This window comes from Mastigoproctus giganteus, chromosome 12, assembly GCF_048544385.1.
Source record: "Mastigoproctus giganteus isolate SK-2022 chromosome 12, ASM4854438v1, whole genome shotgun sequence".
Classification (NCBI taxonomy): Eukaryota; Metazoa; Arthropoda; class Arachnida; order Uropygi; family Thelyphonidae; genus Mastigoproctus; species Mastigoproctus giganteus.
This window is the reverse complement of record NC_143586.1, coordinates 125,841,828-125,857,876: the sequence shown is the minus strand read 5'-3', so window position 1 is coordinate 125,857,876 and position 16,049 is coordinate 125,841,828. Positions and strand designations below refer to the sequence as shown.

The 16,049-nt window shown below is 36.4% G+C and overlaps 1 protein-coding gene across 3 annotated transcripts in view; it reads left to right on the top strand.

Annotated features, from left to right (window-relative positions):
* The window catches only part of LOC150077402 (liprin-beta-1-like), a 400,264-nt gene that overhangs the window by 366,987 nt on the left and 17,228 nt on the right, over positions 1-16,049 (top strand). For all 3 annotated transcript variants that reach the window (XM_090386092.1, XM_090386090.1, XM_090386091.1), the window contains exon 15: positions 5,902-6,027. In XM_090386092.1, coding sequence (XP_090242218.1) covers positions 5,902-6,027 — 126 coding nt within the window. The remainder of the gene's footprint in view (positions 1-5,901; positions 6,028-16,049) is intronic.

The window sequence follows — 16,049 nt, the reverse complement described above, 5'->3', positions numbered from 1 at the left end:
GATGTGTGAGCAGGCTCAATGCTGATGGAATACTTCTGCTTGCTCAGATTTAATAACTTAAGGGGACATAGATTCAAATTGTGGAAAGACATTTGTAGAATAGATGTGTGGAAGTAGATAGCTTAAATAAACTTAAGGCTGAACTAGACAAACATTTGGAGTGACAAGATGGATGAAATGGGATTTTTTTTTTTTTGGCTAATGCTGTATAAGCTTACTTTCTTGCATCATATGCCTAAACTAATGCTAATACTTTAAAAGCTTACAAGTTGGGCTTAGCCCAGTAAAGATTATGTCTAGGTATCTGTTGTTGACAGTGAGTGTGGAATTTTTTTATTTTTTGTGAGAAATATGATAGGACTGAAGTTAACTAAGTTTTCTTCTCCCTCCCACCATAAAATTATTTAGAGATCAACATTTCTTTAGGTGTTTGTGAAAAGTAGAATTTGTATTGAACTGGAAGAAGGTCATTAAATATAGAAGGAAAAAACAAATGAAGGAACATTAGGGGGAACTCAAGAATTAGTTTAAAAGTTAGAAGATAGAGTCATCTACCATCATGAATGGTCAAAGAGAACCTTGCTACCCATTTGAAAGAACAGATGGCAGACCATACGATGGAAGCTGTAGAAGACTTATACCAAAGATGACAAAAGTAGTAGTAATAGTAATAGTAGTAGTAGTAGTAGTAGTGGCACTTGATGCAAGAAAGCAGTGTAGGAGCTTATGCAGCATCAGCCAAAAAAAAAAAAAAAAAAAAAATCACACCATACCCTCCAATTGCCTGTCCAGTTCCTCCTTAAATTTATTTAACCTATCAACTTCCACAACGACAGATGGAAGTTTGTTCCAGCAATTAACAACCCGCTGGCTAAAGGCAAATTTCCGCACATCTATTCTACATCTATCCTTTCTTAATTTGAACTTATGTCCCCGTAGGTTCGTATTCTGAACAAGTGGGAGGATCCCATCAGAATTCAGCGTGCTCAACCCATTCAAGGCCTTATAGACCTCAATCAGATCACCGCGCAGGTGCCTAGTCTCCAGCCACTGCAATTTGCAGAACTTAAGCCTCTCTTGATAAGAGGATCCCTTCATTCCCCTCACCAATCGTGTTGCTCTTCTCTGTACACGCTCAAGCAAATCTACATCCTTCCTAAAATGAGGCCTCCAGACCTGTACGCAGTACTCAAGACGTGGCCTGACCATTGCCTTATACAGAGGGACAATCACCTCCTTTTCCCTGCTAGCAAAATTCCTATATATCATTGACAAAACCCCATGACCTGCCCTAGCAGCCTGTCTACATTGCTCAGAAAACTTCATATCTGACTGCACAATTACTCCCAGGTCTTTTTCATTTTCTACCACCTTAAGTGTAGTACCACACAGTTGGTACGTTTCTCTGGGGTTACTTCTACCCATATGCAGTACTTTGCATTTGTCAAGGTTAAACTTCAGTTGCCACTTCTTAGCCCATCTGCCCAAATTATCTAGATCCTGTTGCAGTAGCACACTGCCATTACTGTCATTAACAACCCTGCCAACCTTCGTGTCATCTGCAAACTTCGACATTAAGCCTGATATACTTTCATCAATATCATTGATAAATATACAAAACAACAGTGGCCTGGAGACATTGAGAGAAACTCTGAATTTCTTTGAAATTTTCCATGGAATATGTCCAAAGATGAGTGACATAAGCCAAGATATCATTCAGCATTGAGACTTACTGAATCCATAATTCCATCTGAGTAATTCTAGAATTAATAACAATTGGAAATGAGTGATTTGTCATTCTTTTTAGAAATTGGTCATATATGATCAAATTTTCATCTAGAGTGGAATCAGAAGTGTAAAGAGAGAACACAATACAGAAGTTAATTCAGACACATATTTTAAAAACTCGGAGAAATGCCATCAAGCCTAGTGATGGACTTATTCATGTTGCATGTTCAGTATTCTTTTAAACCCCAGGGGCTCACATCTGGTAGTATGGGCTGGATATCATCATTCTTCTCTCTTATGGTGATTCCCTCCTACCTCTCTCTCTGTCTCTCGGGGTACTCAAAATTTTTTTTTTTTTTTTGGCTCGTGCAGCATAAGGCTAATAATAATAATGTCCTTCTGGCTAATAATAATAATGTCCTTCTTAAAACATTCTGCTAAACATACTTAATTTGGAACATTCATAGAGAGAATCTGATTTGTTTATTTGTTATTATTTTTTTATGAAAAAACCCCAAAATACGAGAGGTATTAGAACCTATAGTACTTAGTACCATGCTTGGGTTGGAGGTTGAGAAGATGAAAGAAGATATTTATTGACATTAGACTTGAACTTCTGTAGACTGTAATTTTCAGGAAATATGTATGAAGGAAGGTTGTTCCAGAAAATGGCAGTTGAATGAATAAACAAGGAAGATGAAAAGTTGGTTCTGTTTATTATCTTAAACAATAAACTCCACAGAGTTTATTATTTAAAAGCATTTTTTTTTTTAATCTATAGGAATATAGCAGATAGTTTGCCATTCAGATAATTTAACGTCCCTGGCTTTCTGTTGTTATGGTTATTATGTACCTTTTACTTTATTTATTGGCTATGATAAAGATATATTAAAATAAATAAAAATATTATTGTGTGATGATTGTCAACTTGAACCTGGCAAGAATGTTTGGGAAATCTTAGTTGAATAATTTATGTTTTGTATTAAACAGGGCTGGGAATTTAATGTAAAGCAGTTATTCATCCTAATCAATAGCTTTAACTTGGCTGTTTGGTGGGTCACCTGACAGGCAACCCTTGAAAATAACATTCTGATATTAACTGTTAATGAATAGTTAAAAATCCAGTTGGCTTTTTGTTTGTAGAGCAGTGTTGTATAGTAAAGACAATAACACGAAGTCCAATAATCTCTCAAGATTCTCTGCCGGAAGCTAGATACATAGTTTCAAATATTGCATTGTGTTATCTACGCAAATTTGAACTAAGCGTAAAAATCAAAGTAACTAATATATATATATAAATAAAAATAATAGGATGTAGTGATAAAACTGAATGTCTAAAAAAGAATGAAAAAATTATTAATTTATTTAATTGGATTTCACTTAACTCTCTTTAACTGGAAATGGAAGAGAATAAGAGAATAAAATTTTTATTTTGAAATATTCAGCAGGATTAATTATTTTTTATTTATTTTTTGAAAATAAGTGTAAAACAGCATGATTTAAAATTTTCAAAGTACAGAAAGATCCCAGAAAGTACAGAGTACAGAGTACAAAGATCACAGAAAGCATTGAAAGTTAAGAAAAATGAAATATTGGCACTGTTTAAGTAGAACTCAAAAAAAAATTCAAAACAAAGTTGGGTACGGTGATCTGCCCCTGTTTTGTGCTACATTTTGAGTGTTACCACTTGCCGACGGGGCTAGCCAGGTGGAGGGTAAAGTGCCTGCCTGGCAACCCGAAGGTCACAGGTTCGAATCACAGTATAATGGAAAAACCTTGGGAGGTGCATTATGGCCACAGAAGCCGATGTGCTAACAACTAAACAAGTGTCACCACTTCTGGATTAATAGCTTAATACTTACACAGAACTTATCATGTTTGTTTCCACCTCAGACCATTTTCATGGGGTGTTAGCAGATATGATTTATAACAAAAAAAAGGAGCTAAAAGCAATAAGTTTTATGCACAAACCAAGAATATTTCATTTCTGTACATCTGTCACATTGCCCATTTATTCCTTTAGCCAGTGCTTCTACTGCAACATATGGTATATGGATAAAAACAAGGTAAGTAATGCAGGCGGAAAAAAAGGGCTTAAGTTAGGCTTGAAATGTAATGCACTATTATGCATTTCAAGCATATTTGATATATTTTATTTATTAATTTTTTTATTTTTTTTTCAGCATTAGCAGTGGTAAATGATGCAAGAAAGCAAGCATATACAGCATTAGCCAAAAAAAAAAAAAAAAAACCTTTCCATTTCGCCTATCTATTCCCTCCAATATTTTGTCTAGTTCTGAAAAAAATTTAGAGCTAAAGCCTCGTGTTGCTTAAAAGTTTACTGAATGTACAGGTTAGTACAAATGCTTCATTTAAGTATATCTCATATTGTGAATACCTTCACAATGAGTTTCCATGATATTGCACTACCTTGAATAAGTAACACTTCGCCAATGGAGAAGACTATTGTTACTTATTCTCAGCAGATACCATCACCCACACGGCACCATTTCAAAGCTTATTGGCTTCTCATCGGTGGGCGGGCAGGCAGGCAAACTGGTGTTGCAATGATGACAATCCAGTTATGAAGTATAACTCCACAATATGAGAGACACCTGGTAGTGTGCATCTAGCTATCAGACTGAAAGGAATTTCACAATATTAAAAGTAAAGCAAACCCTGTTAGAAAAAAACATTGTTCAATTGGTCCTGATAAAATACGCTCACAATTAGACAAAAAACAATCCCAATTAGCTATACTAGAGTTATTGAACAGGATATGCAGGCGCTCTCTGACTTACGTAAATTCAACTTTACCTAAGTTTTGGGCGCCTCCGTAGCCAGGTGGGAAGGAGCAGCAGTGTGTAGCACACGCTTCTTGATTAGACTGGGGTTTGAGCCCGTCATCACCAAATACGGAGGATGCGGAAAGGTCAGGGAATGACCACCGCATATTCCCAGAGCAATATGGCCTTAGTTGCTAATGCTGCTAAAAACCAAATAACAACAACAACAACCACCTAAGTTTTTTCTGGCCAGTGCAAACTTATAAAAATCATGGAGATATTGTGAAAATATCACTCTGTGAACCCAATAACAATTTTTTTTTTTTTTTTTTTTGGTACTTCCTTCCAAGACCTCGGAGGTTGAAATTTCGCAATGTAACTGAGCTATTTATCTCTCTAAAAGGTCATTTTTATAATGGAGTACTACCCTTTCATTGTTATCATATGTTCCTTTATAAGAATCAATTTTGAATGCTTTTGTTGATATATTTTTAAAGAACATTTATGGGGGTTACTACCACAAAACAATAAAAACAATTTGTACTTTCCAGTTTATTGGAATTTTCTGTTAGTGCAATCTATTATAAATGGGTAGTAAACTTGATCTTATTGCATTTGCAATAATTAAGATAACTGGAATTGTGTGGGCTTTTACGTTATTATGGTGAAATGTGTTTCCCCTTCAATGAAAAAAAAAAAAAAAAAAATTTTCACTTACTGACTAGTAGGCTTGAAAGTTTTTTCGACATAAAGGGTTTTTCTTCTGTAAATATCGATGCAAAGTAACTGGAGTATATAATACTATTCCATATCCATTACATAAGGGTCCGATCTGGTTTGAACCTTCTCTTCTTTGCATCACATGATGCATCCTGGGAATTAAAGTTACTATAAATGGCTACTTTCTGTGTGTATCACATAACCAATTGATGATGATAGCATCGAAAGACTTACGTTTAAGCTCCTGGTTATTAGCACTCTGTCCTAGTCCTTCATTTTTATGCAGTTTCTTTTATAGACGATAACCAGAGGAAAAACCGGTGCACTTCTTCTTCCTCAGGGCATGTTTTTACTTAATTTAATGTAGTTAATCCTTTACCTCCATTTTTGCTTTTATGAATTTTAAATCCTAAACACAGATCTTAGAGGTAAGTACTGCAATAATAGCTTTCAATAGTAATTGATAAATGAATAATTGACAGTACTGCAAGCCCTAGCTGCAAAATTATATAACTTATTAATAGTGTTATTTAAGAGTAAAAATGGAAAAAGGGTGTTTTATTATTCTCTTTATTATAGAGAATTTTAAAAATGCATTATGCAAGGTATATCTGAAATGTAGTACATTGACCATATATTTAAGATTTTTTTTTCCTTTACTTAATAGGAGGATCTATTATGTTTAAAAATTAGCAACCAGTTACATCATATCAGTATAAAGCGAGGTATCCAAATATTGAGAGAAAAAAAGTTTGATCCATACTGTCTTATCAGACGCTCTCTTCCAGATGAGGTGAGATTGTTTTAATATCACTTATAATTTTTGCTAAATATTAGCATTAGTAGAGGCATATGATGCAAGAAAGCAAGCTTGAACAGCATCAGCCATTTCACTCATACATACGTTCTAAAAGTTTGTCCAGTTCTTTCTTAAATTTATTTAAACTATCAACTTCCACAACAACAGATGTTTTTACTCCTTTGTTCCAGCAATGAGCTTCCCACACATCTATTCTACAACTGTCTTTCCTCAATTTGAATTTATGCTTCCTCAGGTTTGTAATCTGAGCAAGAGGAAGAATCCCATCAGCATTGAGCCTACTCAAACCATTAAAGGTCTTGTACACCTCAGTCAGATAACTTTGCAGAACTTAAGCATTTCTCAGTAAGAGGGGCCCTTTGTTCCCCTCAATCTTGTTGTCCTCCTCTGTACTCATTCTAGCAACTCTACATCTTTCCTAAAATGAGGAGTACTCAAGGTGTAGCCTTACCATTGCCTTATACAAAGGGATAATCACCTCCTTATCCCTTCTATCAAAATATCATTGACAAGATCCTGTGACCTGTTCTGACAGCCTGTCTGCATTGCACAGAAAACTTCATATCTGACTTCACAGTTAACCCCAGGTCTTTTTCATTTTCCACTACCCTGAGTGTAGTTCCACACAGTTGGTATGTTACTCTGGAGGTTACTGCTACCCATATGCAGTACTCTGCATTTGTCAATGTTAAACTTCAGTTGCCACCTCTCAGCCCATCTTTTCCAGATCCTGTTGTAGCAGTGTACCATCGTTACCATCTTTAACAACCCTGCCAATCTTTGTATTATCTGCAAACTTCATATACCTTTGTCAATATCATTGAAAATATACAACACTAAACACTTGGGGACTCCACTAATAACATTAGTCCACTGAGTACCACTCTCTGTCTTCTGCTCAACCATCCTTTTATCCATTGTAGCAACTTGCCCAGTAGTATCAAATGCTTTCCTGAAATCCAAGTATATGATATCAAAATTATTTTTGCCTCCAGTTCCTTTGTGACCATTTCATAGTATCCAGTAAAATCACTCAGACATGACTTCCCCTTCCCGTGCTGTGACTGAATTATTACTGCAGTCTTGTCTAGGTGATCCTGCAATGGTCTTTGTTCAGTGATTCCATTATTTTCCCCGGAACAGAAGTTAAACTAACAGGTCTGTAATTTCTCGTGTAACCCTTTGGTCCTCCTTTGCCCATCTTCAATCTGTGGGTACCTTCCCTGAGTCCAAGGATGCTCTCATAATTATGGCTCAGGGTTTGCTTACTTCCTTTGATGTCTCCTTTAATATAACTGGATAGATCCCGTCCACCCCAGGTGCCTTTCTTTTGTTTAACTTCAACAACTTTTCCTTCACTTTGTTCTCAGTTATTACAAAGTCACTTAGCTCCCTGTTAGAGTTTAATAAGCTTCTGTCCTGCAGTTCCCTACAGAATTCCTCATGTGTGAATGTAGATGGCAAAATCTTTCAGTTTGTCAGCTGTCTGAGCAGGATCATCAGTAAAACCATGGATATCAAGTGGATCAACCTTAGCCATACCCTTCCTTCTAGCTTTTATATAAGTAAAAAAGGCTTTGCTGTTTTTCTCTGCATCCTTCATTAAAGATTTCTTGTAATTTGCCTTTGCTTGCCTAAGCTCCTTTGTGACAGACTAGCTTATATCTGCCATAGACTTCTTGTCACCTGATAATTTATATGCATACCATTCATGCACCAGTAACTCTTTAATGAATTGCACATATGTGTATGAACAGAAAGCCAATGAAATGTTATTTGTTTGTGATGTATAAACATATAAGGATCAGAAAGTGAAAACCGTTTCCTTGTTCTTACATGATTTGCACATATATATCATTTATATGTATATAAATTTTTGAAAGTTGTTTTCACAGTAATATCAGTATATTATGCCTGTTCATTACAGAATCTCTTTAAAGACTATAGAAACATTCTATGAAGTAGTAGTAGCCATTTTTATATTTACAAATGGCTAAGGTAAAGAAAGCCAACACGAGAATGACGAGAAACGTTGGATAACTTACGCAGAAAATTAGTTTCCCGACACTGGACTCTAGCACTTCTTGCTTGGTAAACAGACGGTAGGTGTTATCGGTTTGGAGCCGAAATCGAGAAAGATGTATTGATTGGTGGTGGGCGCAACAGAGGACAAGCTACTGTGTAGTCATTGGTTGGCATTATAATGTATATTTATGAGTAAAGAACAGTAAACAGGTAATAGTAGCAATGAATCTTTTAAAGATGGAGGAAATTTGTAGGGAAAATAAAACATTGGTTAATTTTTTGATGAAAACTAAATTAATAAAAGTTTTGTTCTGTTCATTGTTTTTTCTCATTGTTAAAAGCAAATTTTTGGAGTTCATGAGTGTTTTTACTATATTGTTCATTTAAGTTTGGTTATGAAAAAAAGGAAAAGGTTTCTTTATTTTTCGTTATATTTCATAACCTGACCTTAAATGGTAGGTTAGGAAATAATAGAAACGGTTTTCTTATATTTAGTGACCTAACCCTAAATGTTAGGTTAAGAAATAATATAAGAAAAGAAAGTTGTTGTTATTTGGTTTTTAGGAGCATTAGCAACTAAGGCCATATTGCTCCGGGATATGTGGTGGTCATTTCCTGACCTTTCCGCATCCTCCATATTTGGTAGTCATGGGTTCGAACCCTGGTCTAATCAAGAAGCACTGCTGCTCCTGCCCACCTGGTTACGGAGGCGCCAGAAAAGAAAGTAAGAAAGATTATATATATATACAGTGGCAGACTGGGTGTAAAAATATTGGTTGCCAGGAGACAAGGGGGGGGGCCCACCCACAACATTTTTAACATATTGTCAAATGTTTAAGAGGGCCCACTTTCCATCGGGCAAGCTGACACCCTAACCAGTCCACCACTGTATATATATATATATATATATACATACACACAGTGGATTCCAGTTAATCGGGGCAGCCATTTATTTGGGACAAATCTTTAAAAACAGAACCCAATCGAGAAAATAGCCAGGGTTTAATTGGGACAGGAGACTTTATTTGGCACTCGAGATTACCCTACGATTGTCTCCGACCATACCACATGGTTTGGTCGGATTTTTGGAGGTCAAAACCATAAAATAATTAGCAGTTTATTGGGCTTTTCTGTTAGTGCTTCAATCATATAAAAAAAATTATTTTCCAAATCTGCTCTTCATTCCTATTTTTTAAGTTTCGTAACTTGCGATTTGTGTGTGTACTTATCTTTTTTACTGTTTTAAATTTTAACCCCCACCCACAAATGTCAACTAGTTAGTATGTACATATTACAGCACGTATTAATTAAGCTATGAATGTAAGCTTAAATTTAATTTTATTTTGCTAAATGATACATGATTTTCAAGGCGCATTATAGCCAAAGTAGCTTATGCGCCATCAAACCTCCATATCAACAACAACATGATTTTCACGTATCATTTAATTTTTTTAATTAGTAATAAAGTGTAAATTATGTACTTAATACAGTATATCTTTACTTTTGTAGCCTGTGGATAATATTCCTCCTATTTTCGCAAATTATAATCACTATTTAATAGAATTAAACTTTAATTTACAAACGTGATCACAATGACTGGCGCTTACTACATATTGTATAGCGAATTGTACTTTACTATGATTAGTCCATCCTAACGTGATTTGATTGCGCAGAAAATCAATCGTAATGCTGTATTTTTAACTATTTATGTAAAACTTCACATAATTGGGGCTGCTTAATCGGGTCAAAATGCACTAGTCCCAATGTGTCCCAAATAATCGACTGTATATATATATATATAGTGAATAGCTGTTGAGGTGTTGATTGACGTTATGATACTTGTGTATCCACATGAGTGTCTTTAAAAGTACAGTAATAAAAAAAATAATATTTTGTTAATAAACAATTTATGCGCTAGTCCACATGATTCTAAAGAAAAAAGGTTAGGTTACCCCCTCCATTTCGGGAGGGGTTCAAGTGGAGGTAACCTGACCTTTTTTCACCATTATGGAAGGCTTTCATTAGGGCTTCTGAGTGCTACTAAAATGATACTAACCTGATGTTATCGTGCACCAATCAGCACATCATTTGTCATGCCTACCTGTCAATCAATATGTCATTCTTGACTTTGCTCCAGACCGATAACACCTACCGTCTGTTTACCAAGTGATCAGCGCTAGAGTGCTGTATCAGGAAACTAATTTTCTGTGTAAGTTATCTGAAGTTTCTCATGTTGGCTTTCTTTACCTTCGCCTTACAAACTTCTGAATATCAGTATAGATGGGCATGGCTTTCAATGAGATTTAAGATAATGTAGGCTGACACAAGTTGATATTGAATATATTCCTTGACGAAACTGAATAAAATCAATGTACAGGCAATTACTCAAAGAAAAAAACTATGTAATGATGTGTTTTTGTGACATTGAAAATGTCTTTAGTGGAGTTAGTTGAATTTTTGCGTTATGAAAAAAAGAGGGTGGAATAATATTATAATATAATGTTATAATATTCTCCAAACTAATTGAATGTCAACATGGAGGAAGTCCACATATGTAATTTTCTTACTTATAAGAAACAGAAATTAAAGAAGAAAAATCACAACACCCTTGAAAACAGCTGCAGTACAAATTATGAAAGAACATTGCCAATATAAGAAACAGAAATTAGAAGAAGAAAATCCCAGTCTATGGATAAAACTGCTGCAGAAGATATGATATAATACACAAAAATTTACAAACAGGTGATGACCCCCAAAATTTTTTAATTGCTATGCCAATATAAATTGATGATAATTCATTTGGATATACTTTCAATGTATGTGACTGTTTGAAACCATTTCCTGAAATTTCGTTCTTTAAAGAAGGAATGTGTACCTATTATTTCAATGTCAAATAGTTTTGTATATCCTGCTCATTTACCTCAATTGGATTTGGTGCCAGAGCATTTGATTTCACCACGACTATGGCCAACCTAATTTGTGATGTGATCTACCATCTCAAGAATTTTATTGCACATGGTTAAAAAAGTTAAATCAACACATTGAAAAATGTTATTTATAAATTTTAAAATTAAATACAATTCAGAATTCTTATTTTAAATTCTAATTTATGTGAAGTTTGTGTTTTCATGTCATCTGCCAAGCTTTCAAAATCGGGGATATACTGTGATAAGGCAAAAATCGGGGATATACTGTGATATACTGTCATAAAGAACTTTTGTATGCAAGTCCGTAAGAGTAGAGCGATTCTTTGTTTCAAATATGATAAGGCTGATTCACATACACTGTGCTGCCACTTTATTAGGTACACCTACCTAGTAGGTGTGTGGAGCCTCCTTTAGCCTTCAAAACAACCTGAATTCGTCTAGGCATGGATTGAACAAGATGCAGAAAATTTTGTGCAGGAATGGAGTCCTCGAGATTTGACGGAGGTGTAGGCCTGCAGTGAACAGCCCTTTCCAGCTCGTCCCAAAGTTGTTCAATAGGACTGAGATCTGCGGACTGAGCAGAACCATTCCATAGTGATTCGGGCTTTGTGCACCAGCACATCATCCTGCTGGAAGTAACCATCTGACTGAGGATAAACTTGGTCAGCAATGATGTGGCATTCAGACGTGAATCTATGGGTATCAGTGGAACCAACGTGTGCCAAGAAAACATTCCCCACCACCTTACACAGTAGTCGTCAGACATGACGGGTCCATGAATTCATGTTGTTTTTGGCAAATTCACCAGGAACCAAGCACTGTTTTCCAATCCTCGATATCCAGTGCTGGTGTTGCTGTGCCAACAGGAGGCATGGTCTCTTGTTCTTCATTGATAACAAACATACGCGATGTGGCCCATTGCGATATTTTGTACTGTGAAATTGTGGCCCGTCTGTTTGCTTGCACAATTCTAGCCATCCTCCTCTGAACTCTCTCATCAACAAGTGATTTTCTTCCACAGGAGTGCTATTGAGAGGATGTTTTCTGTTCATTGCACCATTCTCGATACACTCTTGAAACTGTGGTGTGCGCAAAGTTCAGGAAAACTGCCATTTCAGAGGTGCTTTGTCCAGCACCTACTACCATGCCACATTCAAAGTCCGTTAGATCACTCCTTTTCCCCATTCTTGCTACGGTTTGTGCGCTTAACTGATACTGGAAAGGTTGTTCTGCTGCATTTATATCCACAACTGTGGTGATGTGACTTGCAACATTGTGGGACAAACCATTTGTGTGCACCTAATAAAGTGGCAGCACAGCATAGATATGTGGAATCAAAACAGAAATTTAAAAGTTCCTGCATTTTTTTACATTTGGGTACTTTTTTCAGCAAACATAATTCCAAAAGTCGTCTTCTTATGATGTGGCTTTTAGGGAGATATTGTTTCGCAATGTAATAATTTCTTCATGTGAAAAATCTCAGCGATTTTTTTCGTATCTAAGTTGACATATTGAACAATGTCTTCAATTGTTTTAAAATCATCCACAACTTTCTCACTATTAAATTCAAAAACAGGATTTTTTTTTTCTTTGAGATCCTCAGCCAGTACCAAAAATTGATATTTACGTTGCAGAAATACTACTAATCAGTGTGTTGAAGTGCCTTTCTAAATTTCCTCTTTTTGGGTATAGCCACGGAAGCATTACAAATCAAGCGAAATTTTTCTTTTATCATTACAAAAAAGTATTCTAGTTCCCACTGTTGATGAAAATGATACGTTTTGCTCTTTTTCGTAGTATTCAAAGGTTATTAAATTAATGTACAAGTACTGTCCAGTTATTAATATCAAGCAAGCTAAATAAGAATTAGACACATATACTATGCTCTCCACAATGCAATTGCGTGCATTTTCACTGGACAAGCCTAGCGGCTGCATGACGACTAAAGTAGTCACGTGATTCAACGGATTTCTAATATTATTATTATGCAGTGGGGTGAATAATAATAATATTTGGATTTTGACTAATCTATTTTTTATATATATTTAAAATTTGTTGTGATCAACTTGTTGCCATCCCTGACCTAGAGAATTAGATAATGATTATGTCATCATTGTATGCATTACAAAAAAATTTTATACATAAATCTTCATATCTGCAGGAATGTCCAAAAAAAACTGTTAAGGAATGTTTTTAATATTGATAAATTTACTTTTATATAAATTTCATTATATTAAGGTGACAGATGATTTTCTCAATAAAAATGAAGAAATAAATTCCACAGAACCAGCTGAACATGACAATATACCATTTTTAATACAACAGAAAACATTGGTATGGTCAGAGGAAAAGTATTTGTAGTAGCAAATGATGCAAGAAAACAAATCAACCAAAACAAAAACCTACATATTTCAACCATCTGCATGTACCCTCCAAGAATTTACTCAATGCATCCACTTCCACAACAATAAATGCATGTTCCAAGAGTCGTCCACCTGCAACCATCCTTTCCCAACTTGAATTTATACCTCCTCATGTATTTAGTATCAGCAAGTGGAAGAATGCAATTAATATTTAGCTTACTCAATCCATTCAAGGCTTTAATCACCTCAATCGGATCTTCCTGCAGGGGCCTAGTCTTGAGATGCTGCAATTTGCAGAACTGTAGCCTTTATAGGTAAGAGCTCCATTTTGTTCCTTTTCTGCACCCAGCCAAAGGTCTTCCCTGGTGAGTTTACTATTTAATGAACATGCAGAGGAACTTTCATTTCTGGCCACATATGAAAATCACTCTGTTGATGATGGCTTTAGTGAAATCTGTATGTCTGATTGCTATGGGTAGCACCCCAGCATTTGTTATTCATGGCTGTGAACTATAGAAACTTCAAACATTACATGTTGGAGTTAAAGGAATTTATAAACGAGTTGTTAGAATCTAATTTGGCGTATTATTGGAGTCAACAAAAATGGGATGTGGTTGCCATGATTTGTCAATTAGGAAAGCCTATGTGAACCAACATGGTCTACCTTACTAAATTTTGACCAAAGAAGCAATGACTTTACCATATATTAGGTGAGCAACTCTAATAAATGAAGATCCAATAACATCGTCTAAAGCAGGGGTTCTTAAACTGTGGTTGCTAATAATTTTATTATGAAAAGGGGTCATGGATAAAAAAGTTTATGAAGCAGTGCTTCTCAAAGTGGGCGACACTTATTTTTAATTTTCTTAATAATAAATGATACGTATATGCTCTTCTTCTTATTTTTTTTTTTAATAGGAAGAAAAATGGCTGAGCCAGAAAAAAAAAAAAAAAAATGTAGACAATATTCTGTGGAATATCTAAAATATGAATTTATATCAGCACCAGCAAACAATCAACTTCCAATGTGCCTTATTTGTGAAAAGACATTCAAATGAGGCTATGAAGCCTTCCAGATTATTGGAGCACTTAAATAAGGCAAATAACGACTTGTCTTACTTTTAAAAGCACCCAACATTATCGAGCATATTTTCTTGTGCGTTGCAACAAAACAACGATGGCTTGTTGGCCTCATACAATTGGCGAAGAATTAATTTTGCCTGCAAAGTTATCAGTACTGTTTTACATAAATCACCCCACAATAAAATAAAATCTATTCCACTTAGCAATGATGCAGTTCAGAAATGGCCAAAGACACAGAAAATACCCTATGCAACATTTTACGAACAACAGAATTTGCCTTACAAATAGACGAATCAACTCTACTAGGTAACGACAGATGCTGTTGATGAGTTTTTTGACGGTAGGAACAACGACCTTAGTAATGACCTCAAGAAAATGAAATTGCTTATCTTGCAGATTTATTTACAAGGATAAGATGTAACTCTTCTTCTTCTTCTTTGGTCCTTAGCTGGTAGCTGGGGGAGGCGGTTGGCCACGCAACCAGTATGCTGCTGTAGGTGCCGCAGGGTTTCGGACTTGCTCTGTGATGTTCTTCCATACCTTACGACCCATGGCGTCAGTCCTGGCCTGGTTAAGGTCGAGACGTCGGCTCTTCAAGTCATTTCCCACTTGCTTGGCCCACGTTTTCCTAGGCGCGGTCCGTTGGATGCTCCATTGGGTGGGTCGTTGTCTCCAAAGGAGTGTGGATGGTATTCTGTTCGTGCCCATTCTACATACGTGGCCAAACCATCTAAGCCTTCGCTTCTGGATTTGGTCGGCAATGGTTGGTTGCTGTTGGCATCTGGTGCGGATGGTATCATTAGTGATGTGGTCGCGAAGAGAGATGCCCAAGATCTGCCGCAGGCATCGCATTTGGAATACCTCAAGTTTGTTCAAATCTAACTTGAGACAAATCCATGTTTCTGATCCGTAAAGAAGAATGGGCAGGATCAAAGTCCGGAAGAGTCGGATTTTAGTCTTAGTGGAAATGTTGGTCCTCTTCCACAGACACCATTTGAGCGAGGCGAACGCAGTGGCCGCCTGTCCAATTCTGCTGTGGATTTCCATGGTGGATGCAACTTTCTTCTCCTGGACCAGCGACCCAAGGTATTTAAAGTCCTGCACTTGCTCGATCTGGACAGTGGCTTGCGACCCATCTGTTGTCAGGTCCTTTGTCTTACCAGCATTGATCTTCAAACCGTATTGCCGGGCAATGTCGTAGAGGATGTCTGTGGCTTCAGCGTCGTTACCGGCAAGGATAGCACTATCATCAGCAAACATCAGGTCAGTCACATAGTGATCCTTGTCATATTGTATGCCCTGTCTGTTTCTGAATGCTTGCCTCATAATGGCGTCGACCACGATGTTGAAAAGCAACGGGGAGGCTACATCCCCTTGGCGGACTCCAGTTTGGATGGTAAATTCCTCAGATAAATCGTTCTGGATGCGCACCTGGCTGGTTAAACCGTTGTATGCAGTTTGGAGGAGTGTGATGACTTTTCGAGGTACATGTTCAACCTCTAGTAGTTTCCATAAGGCAGGCCGGTGGACACAGTCGAAAGCAGACTTAAAGTCAATGAAAACAATGACGGTTCGCTGTCCACACCGGATCCTCTCC